Source organism: Empidonax traillii, unplaced genomic scaffold, assembly GCF_003031625.1.
Source record: "Empidonax traillii isolate 1590-97213 ecotype Southwest subspecies unplaced genomic scaffold, ASM303162v1 scaffold101:size1699134, whole genome shotgun sequence".
NCBI lineage: Eukaryota > Metazoa > Chordata > Aves > Passeriformes > Tyrannidae > Empidonax > Empidonax traillii.
This window is the reverse complement of record NW_020955294.1, coordinates 400,740-427,013: the sequence shown is the minus strand read 5'-3', so window position 1 is coordinate 427,013 and position 26,274 is coordinate 400,740. Positions and strand designations below refer to the sequence as shown.

Sequence of the window (26,274 nt, the reverse complement as noted above, 5' to 3'; positions counted from 1 at the left end):
TCCAACTGCAAGTACCTTTCCTATTTCCACACTCAAGACAGCCAGTTTGACACGTTCTTATTGGAAAAAATTATATTTTGGAAGAACTCACTACAGGTGACAGAATTCCAAAAATCAAATTACATGAAAATATACATCGTAATTTTCTTTGTACATCAGGGGAGGGAAACCTCTGGAGTAGAAGGCAAAGCAGATGAAGGGCCACAGAAGAGAGTAAAGGAAGGAGGGAAACTATTTTTGAGAGCAAACCCAGAAGTTAGTCATTTGAAAGCCTACAGATGTGCATGCTGGAAACTCAACCTTGAGAAAATAACAAGCCTCCCCCTCCCCCCAATCACACACACACACCCCCCCACCCCACAAACAGGCAATGAAAAAAAGGCAAACCCCCAAATTTCACCCCTAAAAAGCAGCTCCTTCCTATCCTGGACTAACTTAGTCAACTGAACTTCCAAGGGCAAGCACTCAAGTCCTTGGAAGTTTAAAATCCCTCAGGCTGCTCAAGGGTGCTCCATGGCCACTTTTATTGCTATACCCAATTCAAGGAGGAGGAGTAATTGGGTTTAAAAAAGGGGTGGGAAGGAAAAAAATATAATATTAATAATAATAAAGCACCTTTGAGACTACAAAGGTCATCATAAAAGAAGACACAAGTAATTGATAGCAAATCCTTTCAGGGTTTAATTAGGAAAATTTTAAAAGTTCTGATGGGGGAAATAAAAGGGAGCACATTTTCAAAAACAAACCAAAAAAAAAAAAAAAAAAAAAAAAAAAAAAAAAAAAAAAAAAAAAAAAAAAAAAAAAAAAAAAAAAAAAAAAAAAAAAAAAAGAGATACTAAACTTTAATAAGCAAGAAATTTTAATTAAGCCTCAGTGGGTCAAAGGAAAATTAAAGTGGGAGGGGAAAAAAAAAAAGAAAGAAAAAAAAACCAAAACCAAAAAAAACAACTTTATCCTAATTGTTTTCAGTTTGACATGCTTCACAAGTTGTTGTTTGGTTGGTTGGTTGTTTTTTTTTTTAAACTCATAGGAAACAATGAATAGGGAGAGAAAAAAACCTGCTAAAATCTTTAGAATTTACACAATTCTATTCCTACCTACTGACAGCATTATTTGGTACAATGTGTATTTGTGGATGTACATGAACAGTATATATATTATCCGGATCATGTTGTGCTATGTACACATCTTTACAATTCTTCCTGAAGGTTAAAGCAGTTCATTAGATTTTCAAAATGCGTAATCATCTTGTGTTGGCACTTGTTAGGCTCTTGTCAGCATTGATAACTGGCATGTTTTATTGCAGCCCAGTTCCAGCCAGTGTTTGCCAACTTGTAACAACAGAAGTCCAGCAATAGGTGGGTAGAGTGCAGGAAAAAAAACAGTGCCATGTTTCTCAATTGGAGACCTGCAAAGAGAGCACAGGGGTTAAAATGAAACCTCTCATCGCCCTCAGTTGTTGTCACTATGTTAATTACCGTTCCAAGCTCAAGAAGGTAACTGTTACTTGTTTGAGGACTTGACATACCTCTGTGCAGATGGACAAATCCACACTCATCACCTGAGAAAGACTGCAGTTAGTTCAGCACACTGATTATCCAAGCTCAGCTAGCACCTTCAGGCTCCTGTTCATGCTGCTTGTCAAGGGCAGGGTGAGCAAAGGTCGATTATTCACCCCAGGGCTGAGCAGTGCAGGTTTCTCACTCACAGGTCTGTGCAGCGCTGGCTGTGGCTGCTGGGGCCAAACTGGCACCAAACTGGCACCACAGCCCCCAGCCAGGCTGCCCTGGGCTGAAAGCAGCTGCAATGGCCACCTTCTTGTCCAGCTCCCTGCCCATCCCTCACTTGGGAGGAGTCCCCAGGACTCAGAAAAAGCTTTTTGCCTTCCAAAAAAGCAACACAGCATTACTTAAAATATTTGTCACGAGCATTGTTTGCCCATGGCCAAGTTCAACATGGCAACGGGGCCGAGGTTAGCTAAGGATACTCTGCAGTGTTACTCACAGTTACTCCCTTTCTCCAAGACAGGAAAAAAAAAGTCAGCTGCTTTACCAGTTCTTACACTCCAGTTACAGGCAGTTGTACAAGACATTCCGTTCCTTTGCTTAGTCTTTTGATCAATATTGAGCATTTTTCATGCTTTATCTACGCTGGAGAAAGTTCCATCAAAGCATTTCTGCAGAGAAGAGATCCTGCAGTACCAGTTTGTCACAGCTGGAGCCTTCCCCCCACCCCCAGCCCCTCAGTGCTTCCAAAAGGGTAAGAAAGGAACTCTCTCCTGTACAACCATGGTGGAAAAAAAAAAACCCACCCAACTAACTAGCAGAAGAATTCAGAAAGCTCTCCTGGTTTTTCAGTCAGACTACACACAGTGCCATATTTCTGCCCCTGTGAGTTATACATGCTGCAGAGAACCAGTGAATGTGCATTTGGGCTTCTCCAGCCAAATTTCATTTGCCAAACCAACCATTAAGAAGAGGCAGCTTCACCACGAAGCTCTGTTTGGCTTTGAAAAGCAGGAGTGGGAAATTATTAGCTCATGGAGGAAGTTTTCCCTTGGCATACCACAGATAAAGTGACCAAAGGCCAGGGATTTAAGGCCATGTTTTAATACAGAGCTTTCTACAAGAGGTCATTAAAAGTCCCATTAAAACTGAGATGTGGTTGTGCAAATTTGAGTAAGTATCTTGAGTCAGAAGCTCTTTAACAGGGTGGCATAAAATACAAATATCACATCAGCTGCTCTCAGGTCATAACTTGTCCAGGCCCTCAGAAGCAGCACAGTGCAGTTTCCAAGCAGAGCACAGCTGTTTGTCTGAAGCTATTCCCAAGCCTTCCTCAGCAAATTTTCAAGTTCTGATGGCTCTGTTGGGGTTTCTTTGGCTGCTGAAAAGAACATCACCTTCCCTGATATTACTGAGGGTTAACATCTCAGCTCAATCCTCTCTGATGTGCCAGCAGACTGGGCACTAAACTTCCCGTAGATACCTGGAGCAAACCCTCCTGAATGGCTCCCAGCAACCACACTGAAGGCTTATTTAAACCCTGCATGCAACATGCAAGACAAACTGCAACTCCTGAGACAGCAAGGACTTTTAAGATGCTTTTAGAAGATTCTAGCAAGTGTTCTTCACAATAATGAACATGAGAGAAATTATTCCCCCCTTCTATTACAGCTCCAGCAACCTCTGAGCACACTTAATAAAGCAGGATGAGTTCTGATGAAGAGTTCAGCTGCTGAACAGCATGAAGTGCAAGAGCACAAGAGAAGGTCCCCAAATTTAGCAGAAGTCAACAGCCCTCAGCACCGCACACAGCCCAAGAGCTCCACTGAGACCATGCAGCTGAGAAGAAAGGGTTGGGGTTTGCTTTGGGGGGGAAAAGGGGGGAAATGGTTCAGCAACACTCAGGCAGATAATCCTCGACTCAGGGAGCTGACTGGGCTTGGCTTGAGAAGGATACTTACCCTGAAAAAAGTGAAGCTACTAGCTGCTGAATAAGTGTCACTCAAAAGCAGTTTCTTGGCTTTTTCTTACACAGCGGGCAACTTTTCTTTTAAATTCTCCATTTCTGTCTTCTCTCCATTCTTTCTGTAATTGAATAGACAGCTTTCAGATGTCAGTGCCACAACAACGCACGAGTTCTAGGAAGATTCTTGGGGTTTTATGCTTTCAGACATTGGCCAGCTAGTCAACACCTACACTTGCTTACAATCACTGAACACCTGGGATACTCAGGATTTTCGAAGCTTGCTCTGGGTGCTCACAAGACAGCGAGGATGGAGCTTTTTCCTCTTGAATTTCACACATTCTCCAAGACTCCAACTGGTGGCTGCACTAAAATCTATTTACTTCAGCCTGCAAAGCAGCAGCAAACTCAACCTGTGGGCCACGAGCTGTTGTTATGGGCTAGAGATAATGACTTTAACTGCAGTGGTGAAAAGGGTTACTGTGGAGCCCGTAGTTAACTCTGGGATTTTCTTCCTTTTAGGACAGTTTTAACTCCCTGTCAGTCTAGCCAGAACACTGCAGGACAGAAATACACAAGTCACAGAGCTCAGAAGAGGCCCAGCAGTGTCCTTAGGAAGCAAACCCCCCCTGGGCAGATAGGGCTGCAAGATCCTGGCTGGGTGAGAAAGACCCGAACAGAGCACTCAGCTCCCCCCCTGCTGCTCTCTGGGACCGGGGGCTGATGTCAGAGCAAAGAGAAAGATGGACAGGAAGAGAGGGAAGAGGCAGGTCTGATCCAGAGATGCACACACACATCAAGGTGTCACTAAAACCTCCAGCAGCAAGTGCAGCCATTTTTTATTTTTATTTTGTGCCAGGCTCAGGATGAGCTCAGAGGAAAGCACAGGAGCCTCAGGGGTGGTTAAGACTGACATGCTGGGCACTGCCCCCCAGCCAGGAGGGGGGGCAAAATACCAAGAACCCCTTTTCCCATCGAGTGCCACAGTTCTCTGTCTCTACTATAAGCAATATATTCTTACTGCAGGGGTGAGGGAAGGGGTCAAACCCCCCACGCTGTTTTGCCTGATGCAACACACACCACCTTTTCATCCCCTGCTTGGAATGAGAAAAAAAATGAGGATGACTGGCATATCTTACCACATTTATCAACTCCAAGCTCACTTAGCCAATAATCACACTGGAAAAGCCCAGCACATCTCAGCTTTGCAAGCACAAATAAGGCTACTAATTAATTTGTTCTTTTTCAGCAATTCATGCAGCAAGCATTTGGTTCCTTGGCCTGGGACACAGGACAGCTCACACAAGGTGGCTTAAGGCCAACAAAAGCTTTGAATTGGTGCCCTCAGAGCCTCAGTTTTTGTTTCTACTTTTGATATCTGTAGTTCTGTGAAGTAAAGTGCTCCGACTTGAACAGCAAGTGAAGTTTCCAATTTGACAGCTACATCTCTAAAAATGTTCTATTGGGTCATGACCTGTTCTGTTTGCTTTTCAAAGTATCTGTTCAGGTTCCCGTTCCTCACTTTTCTCCCACTCCAAGACACTCCAACATGCACAGTTCCTTTTCCCAGGAGGCAGGGACATCCCCTGCTCCTGAAATGCCCTGAGCTGCCTCTCTAACACCTTCTTCTCCAGACTCATTTCAAACTAGAAATTAATCACAGCAGACAAAAGTATCTTTTAGTAACTGCCAAATTTTATTGCTGCATCAAACACAGGAGCTGCTGATTCTTCATTACCCTGATGAGTATGTTCTGGTTCATCTACAATCCAGCAGCAGAGGCCAAGCTGCTCAAGCAGCACATTAGAAGTTCCTTGAAACATCTCACACCACAGGCAGAAAACCAGTTTCTAACATTCAGTGATGCCTCACTACTGTCTTCACAGTCAAGAGTTGGATTTGCGTCCTTTCAAGCTGGGCTAGAAAACGCTGTTTTCATTTTCAACCTCTGCCCTAAGGTTTAGGTAAAACCAATTCATAGTTTTGTATCTAACTTCTCTGAGGAAAAAAGAAAAAAAAAATTACAGAAGAAGTCACTCCTGAAATAGTTGCCAGAGTGGGGCACAGTAAAAAAGCTTGTGATGTCAGGAAGGTAACAAGGACAGCTAAAAACACCTGACTGGTCCAGGGTTAGGGCAGCTACATTCAACATTCATCAGTTTGGGAACTGAGGGATTCTGATTGCACTTGCAGCATTTCATTAACAACTTGCTCCTCCCAGTGCTCTCGGGTTTGCCAGCACAAAATGTCCATGTCTCCTGGGTCTCTGTTTCCACCACTAACGTGACACAACCAGGGGAGACACTACTCAAAAAATGCTAAATGAGGAAACTGTTCACTACAACTTCGTGTTTGTTTTCTGTTTTCTCCCCACTGAATTTGTTCCACGTGAGTCTGTTCCCAGGATGATTTTTCAGCAGAGCTCAACCACCTCTGGAAACACAACATGGCAGATCAGAGGCTCCAGGAAACTCCCAAACTCCCACCCACTCTGGGAAGGTCCAGCTGGCTCGACAGAGCAGGTTAACATTCCTCTAGGAAACTCTGCACCTTCCAACCCCCAGCTCCCTTTTCCTCACTCCTACAGGGCCTAAAACTTCTCTCTGGAGAGAGGACAGTGCTCATTAATCACTGCTGAACTGCAGTGTGAGAGTGATTCCAAGGAAAGCACGTTGGGATGATTGGGGCCTGCAGTCTGTTTTCCTTACACCTTCCCAGCACTGAGACTTTCCCCCCGCCTCCTCCCCACCACCTTTATCAGCCCAGTTGTTATTCTGCTGTGAAGGCAGCTCTTCTGGAGAGCTGATAGGTGTGTTCATACAGCTCTAACTGTGCTGCATCAGACACCTGCACCTCACCCCTGCAGCTTCACCCCAGCTTCTGACTGGAAATCAGACCATCCTCCTCACTCTCAGCCAGTCTGCAGGGGACAACCCTTCCTCCAGAGTGGAAGGCCAGATGCCCAACGAAGCTTTCAAGCACATTCTCAGAACTCCCCACTCCAACCTACTGCTCTGATGATCCATGAGGCAGGAAAAGTGATGTGGAGAGGTGCAGGGCTAACTGTTTGACATCATTTCCCAACAAAAAGATAACCCCAGTCTGCCATATAAAAAAATTTATTCCCAAGTCACTGTTTACCAAACTAGAAACAAAGCTCCACTTGCAAGGTTTCCACACCAGGGCCATCTGCAGCCCGAGCAAAGCCTTACCGCTGCGTCAACGTTAGCAGGAGAATCACCATTGGGATCTGCCAGCATAGAAATAACACTAATCATGATAGTTTCCACCGTGTGAATGGGGAGCCAGCGTTCCTCGGGTTTCTCATAGCCATATTTGTCTTCCCCGGGCTCGTGGAGGATTGAAATGCAGACATCGCCGTTCTTGTCAACTGCAAAACACAACAGGGCATATTTCAGTGGTGAACAACAGCCTGGCACCCCTTCAGGGGTCAGGGAACTGCTCCTCCTCACCCCAGCCACTCTCAGACACTTCAGAAGACAGGACAGTCATTAACTGTTGCAGGGCTGGGGGGAGCTCTGAGGATCCCTGGGCTGGGGGCAGAGAGAGCTCAGTTCTAACCACGCTGCAATTCCACAGCCATTAATTTCCACAGGCTCCCACCCCAGCCTTTTCTGTGAGGTTCAAACTACAGAGTGACCTTTTTTTTTTCCCCCCAGCAACAGCATCATGCAGATAGCCCTGGAACATATTGGAATATGATTTAAACTGCTGGAATTAGAAAGTGCCTGACGAGTACTCTGGTATTTCCAGAGCTGAAACTGCCACAGCATCAAAATATCCCCCGTCCCTCACGATGGGAACATTGTGCTGCTCTCCTCCCAGTTTTCAACATCTACAGTTTCTGAGGCTGAAGAGCATTTCTCCTTCCCACTAAAACCATCTCTCATTTTATTTTACCTTTCCATCTACATCCAGCAGTCCACAGGTAAGGGAAACATTAGGAGGGGTCTCCTCTGGAGGGACTAAAAGATGCTGTGATTTCCTTTCATGCTTCCCCAGAGGAGGGACAACCTTGGGCCCTCCAGAGTGAACTGCCAAGTCAGCAATACCAAGATGAAATATTTGAGGGTATAACAAAGGGCAGCTACAGAAGTCAAGCTTCTCCTCAGACCCAGAATTTTGCACTCAGGAAAAAAATTAAGGGGGGAAAAAAATAAAAATCCCTGAACAGTTACCAAGAATGCAAGAAGCTGCTCTCAACAGCTTCTGAAAATACTTTAGGAGTATTTTATACTCTCAGAGCAGCCCTATTAAAAAATCTGCCATGGTTATTACTTCTTTTTTAAGTGAAGATGGCAAAGTAAAAGCAGAGTTTCATATTTCTAACAAGAACAGAAATGTACCCATTTGTCTTCTCTGCATTTTAGTCCTAAACTGCAAAAAGAAATTGAAACTTTGACATTTCTTACCATTTGGATGCCAGATTTCTGTGATGAATTTCATTTTTGGCGGCCTCAGTGGGTAGTCTTTTGGAAAAGTAAGATGAGCCTTGAAAACACCACCTTCACTGGGGAATCAAAAATATCTTAGTAGAGTTTCTTGTAAGCTGAAGATTGGAACTTAGTGATGTATCAAAAGCTCTGAGTTTACCCCTCACACAAGTGAACATGTTGGTATTTAACAGCACCAACACTTCCATGTGCAAAGAGTTTCTAGACTGAGAAGATCCTTTCACAGGATCCTGCCAGTTCCCCAACACTATCTTTTTTAGAACTAGGGATGATGTTCCAGAGGGGAAAAACCACCCAAAACCATCACAAAACTGCCAAGGAATTCACCATCTGGAATCGCAGCTTACATTTTTCCACCCAGTACATTTATTAACAAGGGAAAAAAAAAAAATATTGCCAATAACTGCCCTTCTCAAGCTCAGCCCAGCTGACACTCATTTTCTCCCTTCAGAGAGCTAATTTTGGGGTATCAGCCCGCAGCAGTGAGCCCCAGGGAAAAACTACTGAAAGCTTTGGAGCTGTGTCCACTGCATTAAATGGGAAAAAAAAATTCCAGTGCCACCTTTTCCACACTGAGCTAAAGGGACTCAGACATGACAGGGAGGTGTTCTGCATTGCAGTTACCCACTCAACTGGAAAACAACAATAAACAAGAGGACATCCAGTTTTTTATGTGGATTTACAGGCCAGGAACAGCCCCTTTTGAAAAGTGTGAGGGCTTGTTTTGAGGTGGAAAGCTTTGCAGATGGAACGCTTTGCTAACGTGACCACTACAGCAGCGTTTGCCCCGGTCCTGTCATCTCTTGTAATTAAAGTTTGCAACAGGATTTGAAATTGCAAAGGCAGGGGTGACAAAAAGCGGGCCATAAACCTGCCAAGAAGGTGGCACAGGATGTGCAGGGTGGCTGACAAGCTGCTCCTCAGCAGCCAAAAAACAACTGGTGTGGAAAACTGTTCGGTGCACGTTTTGTTTCCTGGATTTATAAAGCAGTAAGAGCCAGCCCCCAAAGCCCACAGGCTGCTGGGAGAGGAACAGCTTTTACCACCACCAACCAAAGATGTGCAATTCTAGCAAGTGTCTCAAAAAGGGAAAAAAAAAAAAAAAGTCCCAAAAATCACTGGATCTGAGTGGCTTGGCCCTTGAAGCAGCTGAGGGGGATCTGAACCCACAGCAGGCGTTTTTCACAGGTTTTAGAAAAGGCAGGCAGTCAAAGAATCCCTCATCCTGGGAAGGGTAAGAATTCCAGAAACCTGGGCTATTTTAACATCTATAACAGTCCAGACTGTGATAGTGTGTTAGATTACATTTGTTGATAGCCCCAATATAAAGTTAAATGCTTTCTTTCAAAGTGAAAAGGTCCTTCTTTCCCTTTCTAAAGAAGCAGGTCCTAAAACTGCAGGGCAGCCCTGGTTGCCACATATCAACTGCAGATAAATACAGCTCTTCAACTGGATACCCATTGGAAATCAGTTAATGAAGTACAGCTGTCAATTAAGGGAGATCAGTGCCACTTCTAACAACATTCCTGATAAAGGGGTTTCTGTCAGCAGAGTAGTGCACTGAGTCTAAAGTCTTTGAAAGTAAACTCAGAATAAATGAAGTGGGAGCAGGAATGAGACTAAAGTTTGAGCACTGGGGAAGTGGGACTGTTATGTTCCACTGTCCTCACCACACAGCCCAGGCAGGAGGGATTCAGTCTAATACTACCCTAAAAAACAGCAGCTGGGGACTGGAATAGAAGAGAGCTTCTTATCTAAAAAGCCTCAAAAAAAGCTCAGGACTCATGAAGTGGGGAAAAAAACACAGTATTGCAATTTTTAGCCCATAAGATGATGTTGAGTTAGAAGCAGCATTTCTTTACTGACAGTATTTATAAAACGGCCACGAGAATGTAACAGCACCACTCCAAGACTGTTCAGAAAAGGTCAAGAGAAGCTGGAGAAATGATCTCATGCAAGATGTGAGAATCACAGTGTAATAAGCTTGAGGAAAAGCAAAGCAGCTTGATTACTGGGCTGAGGTATTTATTCAGAAGGCTGAAGACACCAGATATACAACTTCATGCTGGGACCAAAAGTGACCTCAAGTAAATGTCACTGGGCTTTTTGTATCACTAATTTACCACTGCAACAGCTTAATGAAGGAGAACAGAGTTCATCTTCGAGAGTTCACTTTAAGCTGACCTCTCCTCGGTAGATGATCACCCTGAAGTACCCCAGGTCTCAGCTGGAAGTTCTCCCATCTCCAACTGACAGCACTTGAGGCTCTCTGGACTCTGCAGTTCCCCCAGCTCCATCAGCTGCAGTACTGCCTGCCCTGCATCACCAGCACCAAGCTGCAATGACCTCACACTGCACTGTCAGCTGAGCTACAGCCTCCCTGCACAGACAGCACAGTGCACTTTACCTGCCTTGCTCACATGGGAAAGGAAACAGAAGCTGCCTCTAAGGACACCTGTTCTTTCTCTTTTATACAACAGGAACAAAGGGATCAGTGTTGCCTCTTCCCAGGGCAGCAAAACACTTTAGAACTTGTCCAGAGCAAACCCAGCTATTTACAGAACACCAAGGTCTGGGTTAACTTCTACTCACTTAGACCAAACTAGGACTGGTAAAGCCGAGTTCACTCAAGTTTCTATAAAGAATCAGTACTTACTATAGTGTATCTGGAGGGCCAATAATGAGGACTTCCCATCGGTACAGATCGTTATCATCTATCAAGCCCGCTGAAAATCCTTCCACTGGATTTTTGTTGAGCTCTGTGTAGGAAAAAGAAAGTTCAGAGTAACTTTAGGTGTCTGTGACGTGCATTTGCTGGTTTTGCTCGTGCCTCTGCAGGTGACCCAAAAACCCCGGGATATTTGGCACTTGTGGCCTGGGGGAGCTCCCTCAGCTCCATCCACACACACCCCCCAGAACTATCCAAGCAGGAGCAGAAGGGCCAGAGCAACTCACATGGTCTCCTAAACCACATCCCAACAAGTGTTTAAGCCAAGAAGCAGGTTTTCTACTAATAAAAAAGCCACACTGTAAGAACCCCGAAGAGCCAACCAAAGTCTGTCTTTAACTGCACAAAATGTTAACAGAAGACCAAAGTCACGCTGTGTTGCTTTTATTTAAAAGTAACATCCTACTTTCCTTAAATGATTTTTTTTTCCAGAATCAGAAAGCATCTGAGACCCGTGCCAGTGAATCCTGGAGATAATTATTTACTACACTCTGAACTACCAGAAGAGAACACAGAAGATAAGCTGTTTTGCTGTTCAACGTTTGTGGGGGGGTTGTTTTTCCTTTTGTTTCCCAGTTTTATCCCCTAGGGATAAGCAGGACAGGATTCTGAGTGCAAAGACAACTGCCAGACAGAGGCTTCTCTGGAAACAGCCATGCAGAGGTCACACCTAGATGGAGACTCCACTGCCTGCTCCAGGAAAAAAAACATCAGATTTGGAATGAAACACCTCAAAGGAGTTCTGCCTAAAATCCAGCTAGGGTGGGGAGAACATCTGTTCACTGACAGCTTCAGGTAAAAAAAGTACTTTAAATGCCAAAGTGAAATTCTTCAGGCAGCATTTGCAACAGTCCTGATAGATCTTGGGTATTTAGGAAAGGGGAAGGTGGCCAATAATTTGCAGATGAAATCAGTGATGTTTTCTCTTACAATCACATTATACAGCCCCCATTGTTCTGTTCCACAGCCCACTTTGTGTGCATATTCCCACTTGGTAAAGCCAGGAGTTGTATTTTGTGCAGACCCTTCAGCACTACAGGCTCAAGTTCAGAGGGCCTTGGAATGACCTCAGGTACAGGCAGAGGAACTTCAAGTGAAAACCTCCATTTTAATTCCACACTGATTTGCCCATAAGTTTTCAGTCCCTGTTTGCCAGCGAAGTCATGGTTAAAAAAGGCAAGAAGAATCAACTCAAGCCCTGAACAGAGTCTGATCCACACAGGGAGGTTCACAAGGAGGACCAAAGTCCTGGAGAGGCAGATACCAGAGTATCGACTTTGCCTGGTCACCGACAATTGACAGCCAAATCTATCCACAACCATGAGTCAATGCTAAAGTCCCAAGGAATGCACTGGAAGGGTTTTATTGGGAGCTACTCAGAGGCTTTTAGTCCCTAGGTGAGGTAAACCATCCACCCCCCCCCAAAGTGCAGGACAGTGACCTGGGTACTGAACCAAACCAGGATTCCCCAGACAGTGCCTGAAAAGAAAGGCAACATCACAGGCTCTGTAACCAAGACAAAGCTTCAAACCCAGAACTACAGCACAGCCACATCTCCACTGAGCAAGTCTGTTTTCACACCTTGTGCAAACAGCTGCACAGGCTGGAGTGACTGTTCAGCTGGAGGCAGAAGGGGCAGATGGACCAGGCAAGTGTCCCACCTTAAACCAGAACTTCCCCAGCCCCTTACCACAGACATTCCTTCAGCAGGGGAGATTAAAAGTGCCATCACTTAGTAGTTGAACATAACCTGCTTTTTCAAGCAGGATTTTGTTTAAAAAAAAAAAAAAATTAAGAAATTGCTTGTGCAAAAAAGGCATCTCTGGTCAGGACACTCCTGTAATGCTTTCAGATATTCTATTAGTGCTGTAATGCAGAATATCCACTCTAACAGCTACAGAAGTCAAAGTGCAAACACCAGGTTTGAGTCCTGAGAAACACAAGTCCCCTCATTTCTGCATTTCCACAGGGAGAAAAGGATTTGTGCCAAGTTCTGTGTAAACGCTCTAACTCAAGCTGCTCATGGTTAGCTTCTTTATTGTTTGCAAGTTATCACTTCTCAGTGATAAAAACTTCGAAGGAGCATGACAGAAAAAAATTCAGCATTCTCCTCTTTAAATATGCCAGGCTATTTTCAAGCATTCCAACATACACTTGTTTTTTTACAATTCTTAATTTGCGCTATTTTAATTTCTTTTTATATCTGTCTCAGCCTCAAATAACTTTATCCTTAAGCAGTTTGAAACGTTTTTCATGTACTTACCCCCAAAGAAAGACAGCTCTTACCCTGACTAATACCTAGGACTGTGCAAGGATTAAGATTGTTGGTGCCAGCTCTTAATTAATTTAAAAAAACCTCTAAACTGCATGAAAGGGACGGTCATTAAACATCTTCAGTTAAAGAAGTTTGTTGCCTTAATAAAGCAGATGACCATATTACTGCTTTTAAAGCAGGTGGCCTCAGTCCCTGCTTGGGAAAAGGTTCTTTTCCTTCCATGGCAGCAATTCTGACCCACAGCTCAAACAGCTCTGCCTGCAGAAATCCTCTGAGGTAACACAATGGCCATCAGTTCACCCACTTTCTCCATGAGAGGTATCTGGAGTTACCAGAGGCAAGATAAAAATGGGCTTTTCCATCCACATTATTTGTGCTAAACTAAACATTGGGGCTGGTCACCAGACAAAAAAGGAAGTCTCGGGAAAGTTTTGCACTGGGACATGAAAAACATCCTCCTTGGCTGCTTTACCAGGGACAGCCAAGAGCTGCTGCTCATTAAAACATGCCAACGAGGCAGCAGTTTGTTTGGCTTTGTTTTTATTCCCTGGATATGGTCAGTGCTGCTCATCAGAAGAGTCCCCTGAAGTCCCACCTGCCTCTTGCCTATCTGCTCACTAGCTGAGACTCAGACACTGGTGAAATCCACGCACCAAAATCCCAAATAACAGTGATGCAAAGGTGGCAAGAGAGGAACACACACACACACACACAGAGCTCAGTGCCACGGGGCTGGTGCCAGGCAGGGACAGAGCAGAGAACACAGCACACCTGCTCCCTGTGTCCATCAGTCCCTCCCTGCAGCCTCAACAGGGGCTTTGCCAGAGCCTCCCTAAAGCAAAGGATACAATTCCTTCCTCCAGGCAGGGAGAGGGGAACAAGCTTTAGGGACAGGTTCTCTCCAGAGCCCTGCTGAAGAGCTGCCCTACAGGTCCCAGAGTAGCCAGACACCTCTAAAGAACTGCAACACTCCACATTATTTTTCCAACATTTTTTCTCTGAGATTTCCTGCTTAGAGAAATATATCCAGTACTTGTTAAACATAAATGAGTACATCATCACCTTTCCATCAAGCCCATGCCTAAGTAAGTGCCACTTACTTGTTGCTAGTATATATTACACTCTGTGGTTTAGTATTTCTGCCAGTATTTTCTGCATTTCTGATTGTTTAATATAACACATTATATAACAGACATTTTTCTACCCAGAGGAAAAAAAAAATAAATTGTTCCTCTCAGTGCAGAAGCAGTTCCAGGTAGAGCCCTTTGCAGAGCAAGCAGCAGCTGACAGCCAAAGCAGCACACACCTGGACAGCTGCCAAGCACCAACATGCTTGGAACACAACCCTGGGTCTGCTTAAAAATTAGACATGCAGTTCCTTTAATCCCAGTCCTGAACCTGGGATTAAATCCAAGACCTCATTTGGGAGGTGAGGAAGACTAAAGGGCCATAATCCAACAGAGTTAAGTCCAGAAGACACTTTAAGGTCCCCTGGCTCCCCTCACACACGAGGTGCCACCCAACACCCCGTCCCTTTAGCCCCGACTGAAGCACAACTGAGTTACCATCGCCGTAAACCTGAGCCAGCACAGAACCACGAGCCGGCCCTCCAGTTTCAGGGTTTACTTTCCATCAAGCTGATGTTCCCACACTCACTAAAATTGGCTTTACAGAAGCCAGGAGACCTTCAGCAGTCCCAGAGCAAAGCAGCAGCAGTGACGAAGCAGAAGGAGCCCCGTGGCTCCAGGGAGCAGCTATGCCCGGCATCCCAACTTGTCAGCCTGACTCTGCCCCAGCCAGCCACTGCCCAGGAACACTGCAGGGGATTGTTCCTGGGGAACAATCCTGGGGGACTGCAGGGGATTACAGCACAAAGCTTTCAAAAATCCAAGTTTCTACGTTATTTTTAACAGCAGCCTCTTCAGTAAGTTACTCAGTGGTGGAGTTTTGTGCAGCCCATGGATTGAGTGCAACACAAAAGCAGAGACTGAAGAGCCCAAGGCCTGGCTTAGGTTGCTGGAGACATCACCTGGCTGGCTCAACCAGCTCTCACAATGAGCAGGCCACGGCAGCACTCCACATCTACTGTACATAAGGCTTGGGTTTGTCTTGGTTGCTTTTTGTGAGGCTCAACGCTAGTCCAGGAGCTTCTAACAAGTGTTCAGACTGAAAAACCTCTTCCCAGACTCTTCCTGTCTGAATCCTAAACTATGACTTTCACACAGTTCTACTTCACTGAGGTTGGTTATGACTTCCAAGACTCTGCTGCCTGCAGACCTGGCCGTGATTCCCTGATTCTGGAGCACTGGGGCTGAGATGACACAGTAACATGATCTCCCTGTACAGATGTATTCCCCAAGCTCTCCCTATTACCTGCTTTCATCGTGTTCTGTCTTGCTCCACAAGCTCATCCAAGAAGTTCAGACAAAACACAGCATAAAATATGCACACACTCCTGATAGCCACTGTGGGAGTGACAAATACAACAGCAATTAAGACAGAGCAGCTTCAGTCTCAGAAGGACATAGAAATCATTCTGGAGGCAGACAAACAGTAAAGACAAACCTGCTGTAAGAGGAGATTCCACCAACCAGTTCAGTAGCAGCTTTATATCTGACTTTTAACTCCAGCCTGGCACCTCATTTCCAGTGCTCCATGTGTCACCCCCTCTTAATAAGGGCAGCATTTCAGACTTCCACAAACCAAATTCTCCTCTCAGCTCAGAGGGTTTGTAGGGAGGGCTGCACAATTAGCATTAACTGACAAGTTGCATCTCAGTACATTTCTACACAGCTCTGTGTACAGCTTTGCTTCCCATCTCCTCAGCTGTATCCACAAAGTCTGCCACGGATTTGCAGAGTGAAACAGATTTTAGAAGGACAGAGGACAAAGTTGGGGGTTTCTCATTTGATTTCTGGTTTTATTGCCCATCAGACTCCCAGCCATGGCCACAGCTCAGCTCTGCAGACAAGGGGACAGCACCACTGGCCCGAAGTAAAGCGGCAGAAGCTCCTGGAAGTGGCACTGCAGGTGTGAGGATTAAAGTACCAGAGAAACTTTAGTACAGATTGGAACCCTTGTATGAGTAAGGTGTCACATTATTCCAGAATTAAGCTAAGAACTGAGTTTCTTGATGCTGTGTGTCCTGTAGCTCCATGTTCACAGGAGTCCTGGCTTACCTAAAGACAGACCATTGGAAGTTCAGGTCAGCCAGTTGGTTAAAAACTGAGTCTTAACACACTACCCAGGAGCTTGCAGGTCTTTGGTACTGCCTTGGTCCAAAAGGAGTTCCTCCTAACCCCTTAAGCCCATGAAGGTGGACACCAACAGACATTGATGCATTTGCCATCAACCAAACGTCTCAACAGCTTAAGTAACTGTGGAGCACATTGTGCCTGCTAAGCCCACAAGCATTTTCTCTCAAAACAAAGGTGGTGTTCAAGTTACTTTCTTGTCCAAATCACTGGAAATACAAAACATACTGAAGAAAACCTTTTAATTCCATAGTGGTGTTTAAAGTTTTGAAAGTTATGCTTCCAGATCTAAGGTTCTCAGAGTAAATTCAGAACATATGTTCAAACAAACATCAGTCATGTAATTTTGGTAGAAATTGAGGTGAATTGTTTCCTGAAGAGCCCTTTTGGACTGGAGTGCCAGAAGCATGCTCTGTACCCCATGGGACCAGAATCCAGCCCAGTTACACCACCCAGGTTTAAAAAGGAGTTTAAATAAGCCTGTTAAAAAAACCACAACAAAACCATTCCCAGTAAGGTCTGAATTTTGAGGGGAAGTGGTATGAGGAAAGGGAAAGAAAAATGACTGGAAGAAGCCTGATTCTGAAGTCCACATCTGAAAGGAAACAAATATCTCAGCAGGGAACATGCAGTGCTTTGCCCATAAAGAGTCAAGTGCAGCACAGGCCACATCCATCTCTCACACTCAGTGGAACAAAACTGCCACCTTCACTCTGTCCTCAGGGTCTGATGCCTCTTCCCACTCTGAAGAGTCAGACAGGTATTCAGGAGGTACCACATCTGTCTGTATGGAGAGGGGTCACTCTCAGCAGCATCCAGTACATCCAGCAGAGACCTTATCAGGATAAGTAGTTCCTGAGACTGGGTAATTATCTCATCCCCGGGCAGATGTCACAAACAGGTCAGGTGAATCACACTCTACATGCACTTGTTTCCCTCACCTACAAAGGAGAACTACAAGCTTCAGATGTCCACTGTGCACCACTGCCAGAATTTGGCAAGACAGGGGCCATCCTCAGTGCCATTAACGTGGTCGAGTTTAGCACGGACAGGAGAAGTTAATTAACTCCCTAACAGCTATTTGCAAATTACCAACAGACTGAAGCTACAGAAAACCTCCATCCGAGTATCTTCTGAGCAGTCACATGCACACTGCTCATGAAACAGCACTGCTGCAGAGAGCCAAGAGCTCTAGGACATGTGTGGTTTACAGACAAGAATAGAACATCACTAGAAATCCACCAGAAAGCCTCTGTGGCAAGACTGTGCCACTGGGAGATGTGAGGAGTTCATCAGGAGCCTTCCTTGTCATATGCCTAAGTTGTGCTGCGAGTCAAGGACAATTTTCCAGCTTGTTTTCTCTCTTGCTTTTAATATGAATAACAGGTTTGCATAACCTAACTTGAGCTACTTGTAATTCAGAACTGTTGTAAGATGTTTCTCTAAATGGCTCTCGACAGCAGCATCATCTAGATCAGCACCAAGTGCCAGCCAGCTAAAAAATCAGCCAGCTTGGCCTACCAGGGGTTGTGATGATGGCATGGAAATAGGTTTCCCTTAACAAACCACACACAAGACTGACTGCACGTGAAAACCCTTCCAAAGGGTTCCTATCAAAAAGTCTTTGCTATTATTCTAAACCAGCATAAGCACTGTTAACACTCCTGGCCCAGGAGAGCAGTTATTTTTATGGAACTTCAATTAGATTGCTGTACTGAAGTGTTCCTACAAGGCCTGGCTATCTGATCTCTGCTCCAGCTGATATACCCTGGACCTGTGAGCAGGAAAGAGGAGGAAATATGAACATTTTACACTTGGAGGGAGGCCTAAAGCTCGAGCCTAGTAGAGACTGTAAGTGTGAGATGTCCCCAAGGCCAGCTCCTGACAGATATCCACACACCCCTGCAGACTGAAGCAGGGAGCAGGTGCAGCAGGGTGATAGCACGGCCCTGCATGTGAAGTGTCACCCTGATTCTGTTCCCACACGCTGGAACAAAAAGCAGACAGTACAAGTTTCAGGAGTCACATGCCCTCTCCCTCACCCAAGCCACCTGCTCTTCTTTCTCCAGGCACCCAACTCTGCACACTCATTTTAGTCCGTGGTTACTTCACCCTCTCTGAGCAGCAGCCACCTCTCAGCTCAGTTCCACTTCAGCAGGGCCCAGTCCCCGTGCTGGGAACAAACTGGTGTGTTTTAGATCAAACCTGCACTCTGAACACATTGCAAGAAGACAATTGAGCAGAATGCCTGTTTGAGGCAAACAGGTTTTACCTCCCAAGGTCACTCACTTTCAGACTGGTTACCACAAGGCTTCGGGGGAACTAAGAAACAACTTGGACCATCCACAGAAGGGACCAAGTAATCCTGTCTTGGTTGGACACACACATTCCAAGTCTGTCCTGCATCAAGAAAAACCATCTCAAAGAGATGCAGAAGAGTCAAGGCAGAGTCAGTTATAATTACAACCTGTGCTTTTATCTGAAGACCATTCACTCTACTTGATTCATCCCAGATGTGTTTCTCTTGAACAAGAAATTTATAGCAAATCAACCAATCCTTAGGTTGCAGATCTGCAGCAAATAATACTTTAAGCACATAAGTTGGAATCACTATCAATCACACAAGGCAAAACAATTAATTGTGATTTGGGTGATTCAACATCTCCACATAAAGATCTTATCAACAAAGCAGCAATTCGTCCAGGGAAGAATTGGTTTAGTTTTGCTCCTTGTTTCACAGATCTCCAGCAGTATTCTCCCATTCCACCACTCTCCAACAAAACAGGAAGAAACCACTTTAAGTGCCAGAGTCAGGTATTTTGGTACATTTCGGTGGAACAGTTGGGGGGGGGGCAGAGAAGGAACACTCATAAGTTATGGGAAGCTTAGTTCTTTCCCTGCATGATTAGTAAGCTGACCCAGCCAGAGCCAACTGGCTGTGACTCCTTGGAGAGGCAGCTACAGTGAGTTTATGGAGCAGGTTATTGCTCCATCCTCTTCGAGCAACTGGTTGAGTCATCAAGCTCTTCCATTCTGAGGTTTAGCTCAAGCTCACTTTCCAGAACTGCCAGCATCCCTGAGAGATCCTTTCTGCAAGAGGAGCATTTGAAAAGCTACAAGTGCAGTTAGCAGAGTTTGCCACCTGTCACATTCCTCATTATTTGCAGCACAACAGAAATTCAGGCTGTTGGGAGTCTGAGCAGGGCCTGTGTTTTACAAGTTTTATTTTCTATCGAGTCAGCCTGAGCAAGGGAGCTTTGATGATTCTGTCACCACAACCTCACAAGAAACAGGACTGTGTTATCTGCTATAATGGGGCCCCACTGCCAGGGGGTTAAGGTGAGAGGTACACACATGCTGTACCCAAGCATGCCAAAAAGCATCAGACCAACCAAGACAGATGGTTACCAAAAATATAAATTAGTCCTTTTAAGAAAAATATGCAGGTTTTTGGGTTTTTTTTATAACTCCAGTATCACTTACAATACTAAGTCTGATGGGCAGGATCTTGGAGTCTTAATTATTCAGGATAATCAGAATATTACTGACCATACAAACAGACCTCCCCAGAGGAGCTAATAGGCAATCTAACACAAATTAATACCTCAGATCAGTGCCACTCAAATTACTATCCTGTAGACAACCTCCTGTAAGCCAGTACTCAACTGTAAACAAAGGGGTTTTTTTATACACCAGCCACCCAAGAGAGATGCATCTCAGCTTTGACGTATTAAGTGATCTTAGCCCCACAATTCCCTCAGAATTCACTACTCAAATATTTTATTTTTAGAGCAGTAAACCCTACGTAACTGCCAAAAATTCAACTAGCTCAGTGTTACACAGCAAGGTTCTTCCACACACAAAAGTAAGATTTGTTCAGCTGTCACATTAAGTATTTAGCACAGTTTTCCGCCCTGTTAATTTTTCATTAGACATTTCTGTATGACACAGGAGCTTACCCACCGTAAACCCAAATAACGCCACGTTTCTCGGGGTCGGGAAAAATATTCCCGCGGCTTTTTCCGTAGCCTAAGTTGGAGATTATTTACAACTCGGCACGAGTGCAGCCAACAAGGGCACGGTTATTCCTGTTCCCAGCGGCCCGTGTTTATGCTGAGGAGAACTCGCACTTCGGGTTCCACCGCGCGCTCCCGATTGAACCCATCCCGGTCCTGCCTCGGGAACCAGCCCAGCCCGCCCGCCCCACAGAGTCTGTGTGTCAGCAGGAGCTTGGCAGAAAGATGAAATAAAAGTATTCAAGAAATACCTCAGTCTGCTGAACCCTCGGGCCTGACAGCTCTGGAGACTGGGAGGGGAGTTTCACACTCAGTTGTCTCCTGCCTCTCTTTAAAGAGCATCACTGTTTGGGGGCTAGAAAAAGAATGGAGTTTCTCCTCCCCCACCTCCCCTGGGGGGTGAACTCTGCTAACCCAGTGCTACACCAATCGAAATACTTGCTGGGGACTTTTTTTTTTTTTTGAAGTTCAGAGGCATTTTTTTTTCCTTTTAGTTTTTCCTGCACCTTGCCTGCAAAAAAATGGACAGGGCATGGTTTGTAATTCACATTATTACAGACCCAGAAAGTGCCCTTCTCCTTAAAAAAATAAATAAATAAAAGTGTAAGAACAAGCTGCTAGAGGTTACAATTAAGCTGATTTGAGAAGGAATAGCATTTAGTTTCACAGGTATCCGTAGATATCTGATCCTTCAGCTCTACTTAGACTGCCCCTCTGAGTGGCTTTGGTACTCAGAGATCCCCACTCACCACTTCCTTAATACTTTAAAAAAAAAAAAAAAGAAAACAAATAAAAACTCCCCAAAGTTCTGACTAGCTTGAATTGTTCTTGTGCCCAAATGGGGGCAAGCACATGTCAATACAAAACCAGCTCCTACACTAATTCCCTGGTGACCCAGCTCAATATTTCATTAGCAAAGGCACTGTGGAGCCACGTAGAATTCGGGAGAGAGAAAAAACCAAACTCATAACAACCCCAATCTAACCTGAAGTTGTATTGTATTTTGTGACTGTCGTTGGATGTCCCTTCTGTGAGAGCATTATCAGCACCCAGAACACGCCACTGGAGCTGAGAAACAGGTTGTATATATGGTGCTGTGGTCCCAGCTCCCTGCTCCAGTTACAATACAAACCAGCTGGCTCCCCCCCAAAAAATTAAAAAAATAGAAGTCTGTCTTCATACACTTATTGGAGCAACCTGGGATTGTGTTGTCAGGTTGGGTGTTTTGATAACACCTATTGTTTTGTCTCACTGACAACCAAGCAGCCTCAGCAGCTGACCTACACCTCAACAAAGTGCTCAGGAATTAAAGCAGCTCATTGAAGTGCTCGGTGCCACAGACACCTCCTTTCCCCATAATGCTTTTATTAAGAACCATATTAACAACCAAAGCCTATGGGAGACCAAAAGGGAACCACTCTGAGAACTACTGGTTTACATTCCCTCCTCCTCCTCCTGCCATTGTTTTTTCCTCTTGGCTTTGGAAAGAGCCATCCAGAGTCTCGTAATGAAGGAATTTTTATATTCCTCGACTGCTCCACCATTATATGGGTTTCAGATTGCCCCTTCAACCTCTCTCCACTTCTGGGTGTCCTGCTCCAAGTCCAACAGCTCCAGCCTCAGATCCCTTGTCAAATTAGCATTATTGAAGCACAAGTAAGTGATCTAGAGCAATTTAAACTAATTTAGATCACAGAACTCCTATCCCCTGCCTGTCTGCTGTCCTCCAAAGCCCACCAGCAGGTACAACCCCCGACTCACCCCACTGGATACAGGCAAAAGCTGCACGGAGCAGAGACACTGAGGGACCAACCCCACCAGGGCAAAAAACACCACAGTGCTGATTTGGGGTTTGAGGTAGAATAAGCAGGGTGGGTGTAAACAAAGGGACACACATTGGAGCAGCTCAGACTTGGAAAAAGACAGTCAGCAGCAGGGAAGGGATATGAGACATCATGAAGCTCAGTCTCTGCACTGTGACTGCAAGCAGCCTGCCATCTGAAAATCCAGTGTCAGCCCAGGGCAGCTCAGGTCAGATGTCACTCAGTTATCACAAGTGGAAGAAACTTATTTTGTTTCTCAGGTCACTTACTCCATGTAGGACTTTGGAGGAGTTCAAGACTCTTCTTCAACACTCACACCACTTAAATATGCACACTCGCAATCACTTTTAATATGGTTTCAATTTCTTGAATACATGTAAAAGGATACCAAAGGCACTAATATGACTTAAAACACAAAAAATCCCCAAGAGCTGCATGCAGCAAGCAAATGGTTGCAGTGCTTGAGTCAGTACAGTCAAATCAGTAACAGGGGCAGCTGGAGAAGCTCACCAGTTTTTACCAGAACACACAAAGCCTTCAAGAAAAGAGTGAGCAGAAAATTAAACACAACCCCCAGATCTAATGGTCTACAAGTCTACTTACACATCCAACCCCCCTGTGCTCACACAAGGTCACAAAAGTCACAATAGAAGCTGAATACTTACTATTGAGAGACTCCAGCTAAACGTCAAACTTCTTTTCATGAGGCACAACTAGTCGGTTAAAAGAGAAATTCCAGACAGCTGAACAACTACTCTAGGTTACCAAATGCTCGATTTTATCAAGGTAGAAAGCAACTATTCCACACAGATCATTCATGGCAAAGAGAATCTTCATGTCACATGCAGCCATGAGCTCCTGCAGTAAGTGTATACCTAGAACTCCCAGCTTATCTGAGCGTGCAGACACCTCACCGAGTGTCACCAACAACTCCAGCAGTTGCTAAGGCATTAACAGGTGCGTGCAGATGTTCAGGAGTGCGGCCACAGGATGAGATTTTTAGCCACACTATAAGAGGGTTTTGTTGTTTGTGGGTTTTTTTCCGAGAGTGCCACCTTAAAGGAGTAAAACATCCCGTGCTGGTCGTTAACTACATTGAAGTTTCTCAAACTGATCGACAGCTAAAACCAGAAGACAGTGCTGGAGACGCACAAACACATCATCCAGCTCGCTGTGCCCGGTTATGCAACCTCACCTCCTTACTGCTAACAATGCTGCTTTCCACCCTTAGGCTTTCAGCGACATTACTGGAGTCTCAGGCCAAAATCCTCCCCCGGGAATTCCTGTGCCACCCAGTGACCCCGTGCCTTTGTACGGCCACTCCGCCAACTCCAGCCAGCCCTGGAGCTGCCCGAGTTTAGGTACACCTAGCACACATTTCCTTATCTGGCTATGAAGCAATTTTTTACGTAAGGGACGAAAAAGGCGATCCGATTCTTCCCAAGGTGCCGGGCGGACCCGTGTGCTCGCCCGGCGGGGATGGCGGTGCGGCGGGGGCGCAGCGGGCGGGGGATGCGGGGACATGTGCGAGTGGGGGAGGGCTGGAGGCAGGGAGGGAGCGCTGGCGGCGCGTTCCCCTTTAAGTGTGGCAGCGCACACATGGAGCCGCATTGTGCGGCCCCGCGCATGCGGGTCCCCTCGGCGGGGCCGGGCCGGGCCAGCTCGGCCGCCCGCCCGCCCGCCCGGGGACAAAGGGAGGGGGCGCGGCGACACCGAGCCCGGCGGACACCCCGCGGACACCCCGCTCCCCTGCGCGGCCGCCGCCGCCCCGGCCCTGCCCGGCCCCCGGCCCGCTCCCCAACTCCTCCTCCCCCGCGCCCGGCCCGCCCTCTGGCCCCCGGCGGACCCCCCGCCCCTCCCCGCGGGTCCCCCCGCGGCGGTCCCGCCGCCTCCTCCCCCCCGAGCCATCCCGCCGCTGCCCCGGTGCTCTGCCCCCGCCGCTCCTCCCGACAACAAAGCGGGGCAGCGGCCTCCCCCTCCCGGCTCGGGAGGCGAGGGGGAGCGGCGGGGGGGAGGCGGGACGGGGGCACCGCAGGTCCCCGCAGGAAGGGGTGCGAGAGCGGGGCGGTCACCCGGAGTACCGGCGCGGGGAGGAGGGGGGTCCTCCTTCCTCCGCCTCTCCGCGGGGCCCCACAAACACCCGCAAACGTCCCCCCGCGCTGCGGGACGAGCTCCGCGTCCCTTCTCCCCCCCGCCCCGGGCGGACGGGACCGCAAGGGGAGGGCACGGGGAGCGTTCGGGGAGCCCCTGCCAGGCTCAGGACAGGGGGGACCCCGATGCCACCCCGCGCTGCCCCGGGGGGACGGGGGCGGCCGAGGGGACGCTGCCCCGCCGTGCCGGCCCCGCTCCCCTCCCCCGGCTCCCCTGGCAGCGATCGCCGGCCCGGCTCCCCCTCCCCCGCTCGGCCTAGTTCCCTCGGCTCCCGGCTGGGCTCGGCGCGGCGAGGGGGGGCCGTAATCTCCCCTTCCCCCTCTCTCACATACACACACACACACACATACATACACACTGCCGCCCGCCCCCTCCCCAAGCCGGCGCCCCTTCCTTCCCCCGCCGCGGGCCGCGGCCCCTCCGAGGCGGCCCGGCCGCCGCTCCCCCGCGGCGGATGGTCCGCCGCCCTCCCTCCGCCGCCGGCCCGGCTACCTGCTAGTTGTCTCCGCAGTAGCAAGGCAGACTGGAGCTCCGTCATTCTCCCCCGCTCTGCCCGGGGAGGGAGTCCCAGCGGCGGCGGGGACGGCGCGGCTCCTGGCGCTGCGAGAGAAGGCGGCGGCGGCGGCGAGCGTCGCTCAGCCCGCCCGCTCCGCGCCCGCCGGGGGTCTGGCTCGGCGCCGGCCGCCACAGCACGCAGGGTCCCGGGCAGGGCAGCGCGGCCGTGGCTCCGAGCCGCCCTCCTCCTCCGAGCCCTCAGCGCCGCCACCTCCTGCTCCCCCCGCCAGGAATTTCACCGCACTCGGCGCCGCGCAGGCGCGCCCGGCCCTTCCGCGCCGCCATCTTGAGAGGGGCGGGCGGGCGGGCGGCAGCCGCGTCCGGCCGCCATGTTGGGAAGGTCCCCGCCTTCCCCCTCCCCTCAGCCCCGCGCTGTTGAAGCCCGGTCCGCGGGCGAGCGCTTCGTGAGGGGAATGTCCTGGCCAAGGACGTCTGTGGCCGTACAGTAAATCACGAGTAGTTTCACCCTAACAATTCTGTGATTCTGTGCATGTCCTCATGAGAGACAGTTTTAGGACGAAATTCTCCCCTGTGAGTGAGGCGAGGCCCTGGCACAGGTTGCCCAGAGAAGCTGTGGCTGCCCCATCCCTTGAAGTGTCCAAGGCCAGGTTGGACGGGGCTTGGAACAAACTGGGCTAGTGGAAGGTGTCCCTGTCCATGGCAGGGGGATGGAATGAGATGATCTTTAAGGTCCCTTCAACCCATAACATATGAGGGGCACAGTGCTGGCAACTGCTGTCTTGGCTGTCTCTGCCGGCATCTCTGAGGGCAGAGGGATTCTCCAGAGGGACAGCTGGCTGGACAAGTCTGCCCTCAGGACAGTAAGTAAGAACAACTCCCTGGCCACTGTCTTTCCTCAGAGCCATCAGACTGCTGCCATCTCCCAACCCACTAAAATACAGGAGGTTTTGAGCAGGAGGACGTGCCCAGGAGAGAACAAAAGGGGGATAAAAGGCCTAAATCAACCCTTATACTTGTGAAGGGTGAAGGGGCTCTCCTGCATTAGTGTATCCCTGGAGGACAACCTAGGCTTGGGTTTGGACCTCCAGCAAACACCTTCAGAAAAGGGGCTTTTTGGAAGATGACTACAAGTCTGAGGACAGGCACTGCTCAGGGAAAGAGCTAGAAATTAAGATAGTTTATCCCAAAGAACGAAGTAAATAGCCAGGGGAGGCCTGACAAAAGTACTTTTATGAGCATGTGTTGACTCTGAAAAATATCCTGTGATAAATAGGTGTGTGAGATTCTAAAATGAAAGATATGGGCTGCTTTGCATCTCTCTCATAGTCTTTCAGCATCCTATTGGATTCTCCTAATTTTACATTTCAGTTCTCAAGTAAATGCAGTTTCTGGCTAATTGGATGAACCATTATCACCAGTGACAGAGAGCAGGGAACTCCCGGCTCTACTGCAGAAAGAAATTATTACAAAGGGATTTGTCCCATATCAGTGTGACAAAATGTTCAAACCCTTTACACAAAAGCAGCCCTCTTTATTTTTTTCTACTACACGGGGCTTATTTTGTTTGT

The 26,274-nt window shown here is 47.4% G+C and overlaps 2 protein-coding genes across 4 annotated transcripts in view; one reads left to right on the top strand and one right to left on the bottom strand.

Moving 5' to 3' along the window:
- Positions 1-984: 984 nt before the first annotated feature.
- On the bottom strand, positions 985-24,980 carry UBE2G1 (ubiquitin conjugating enzyme E2 G1). 2 transcript variants are annotated; one of them, XM_027882082.1, is made up of 6 exons: positions 24,683-24,980; positions 10,600-10,702; positions 7,902-7,999; positions 6,681-6,859; positions 3,467-3,590; positions 985-1,408 (listed from the first exon to the last, which is right to left on the bottom strand). In XM_027882082.1, the coding sequence occupies exons 1-5, from the start codon at positions 24,726-24,728 to the stop codon at positions 3,504-3,506; spliced, it is 513 nt and encodes a 170-aa protein (XP_027737883.1). In that variant the 5' UTR covers positions 24,729-24,980; the 3' UTR covers positions 985-1,408; positions 3,467-3,503. The 2 variants fall into 2 exon arrangements, with proteins under 2 accessions (XP_027737883.1, XP_027737882.1); XM_027882081.1 differs by lacking the exon at positions 24,683-24,980 and having other exon boundaries at positions 7,902-7,994.
- Positions 24,981-25,456: 476 nt separating this feature from the next.
- LOC114056726 (protein spinster homolog 3-like) overlaps positions 25,457-26,274 on the top strand; it is a 37,134-nt gene continuing 36,316 nt past the window's right edge. The window contains exon 1 of one of the 2 annotated variants that reach the window (XM_027882157.1): positions 25,457-25,566. The gene's annotated coding sequence lies outside the window, so the exon portion shown is untranslated. The remainder of the gene's footprint in view (positions 25,567-26,274) is intronic. The other variant, XM_027882158.1, reaches the window with a different exon arrangement.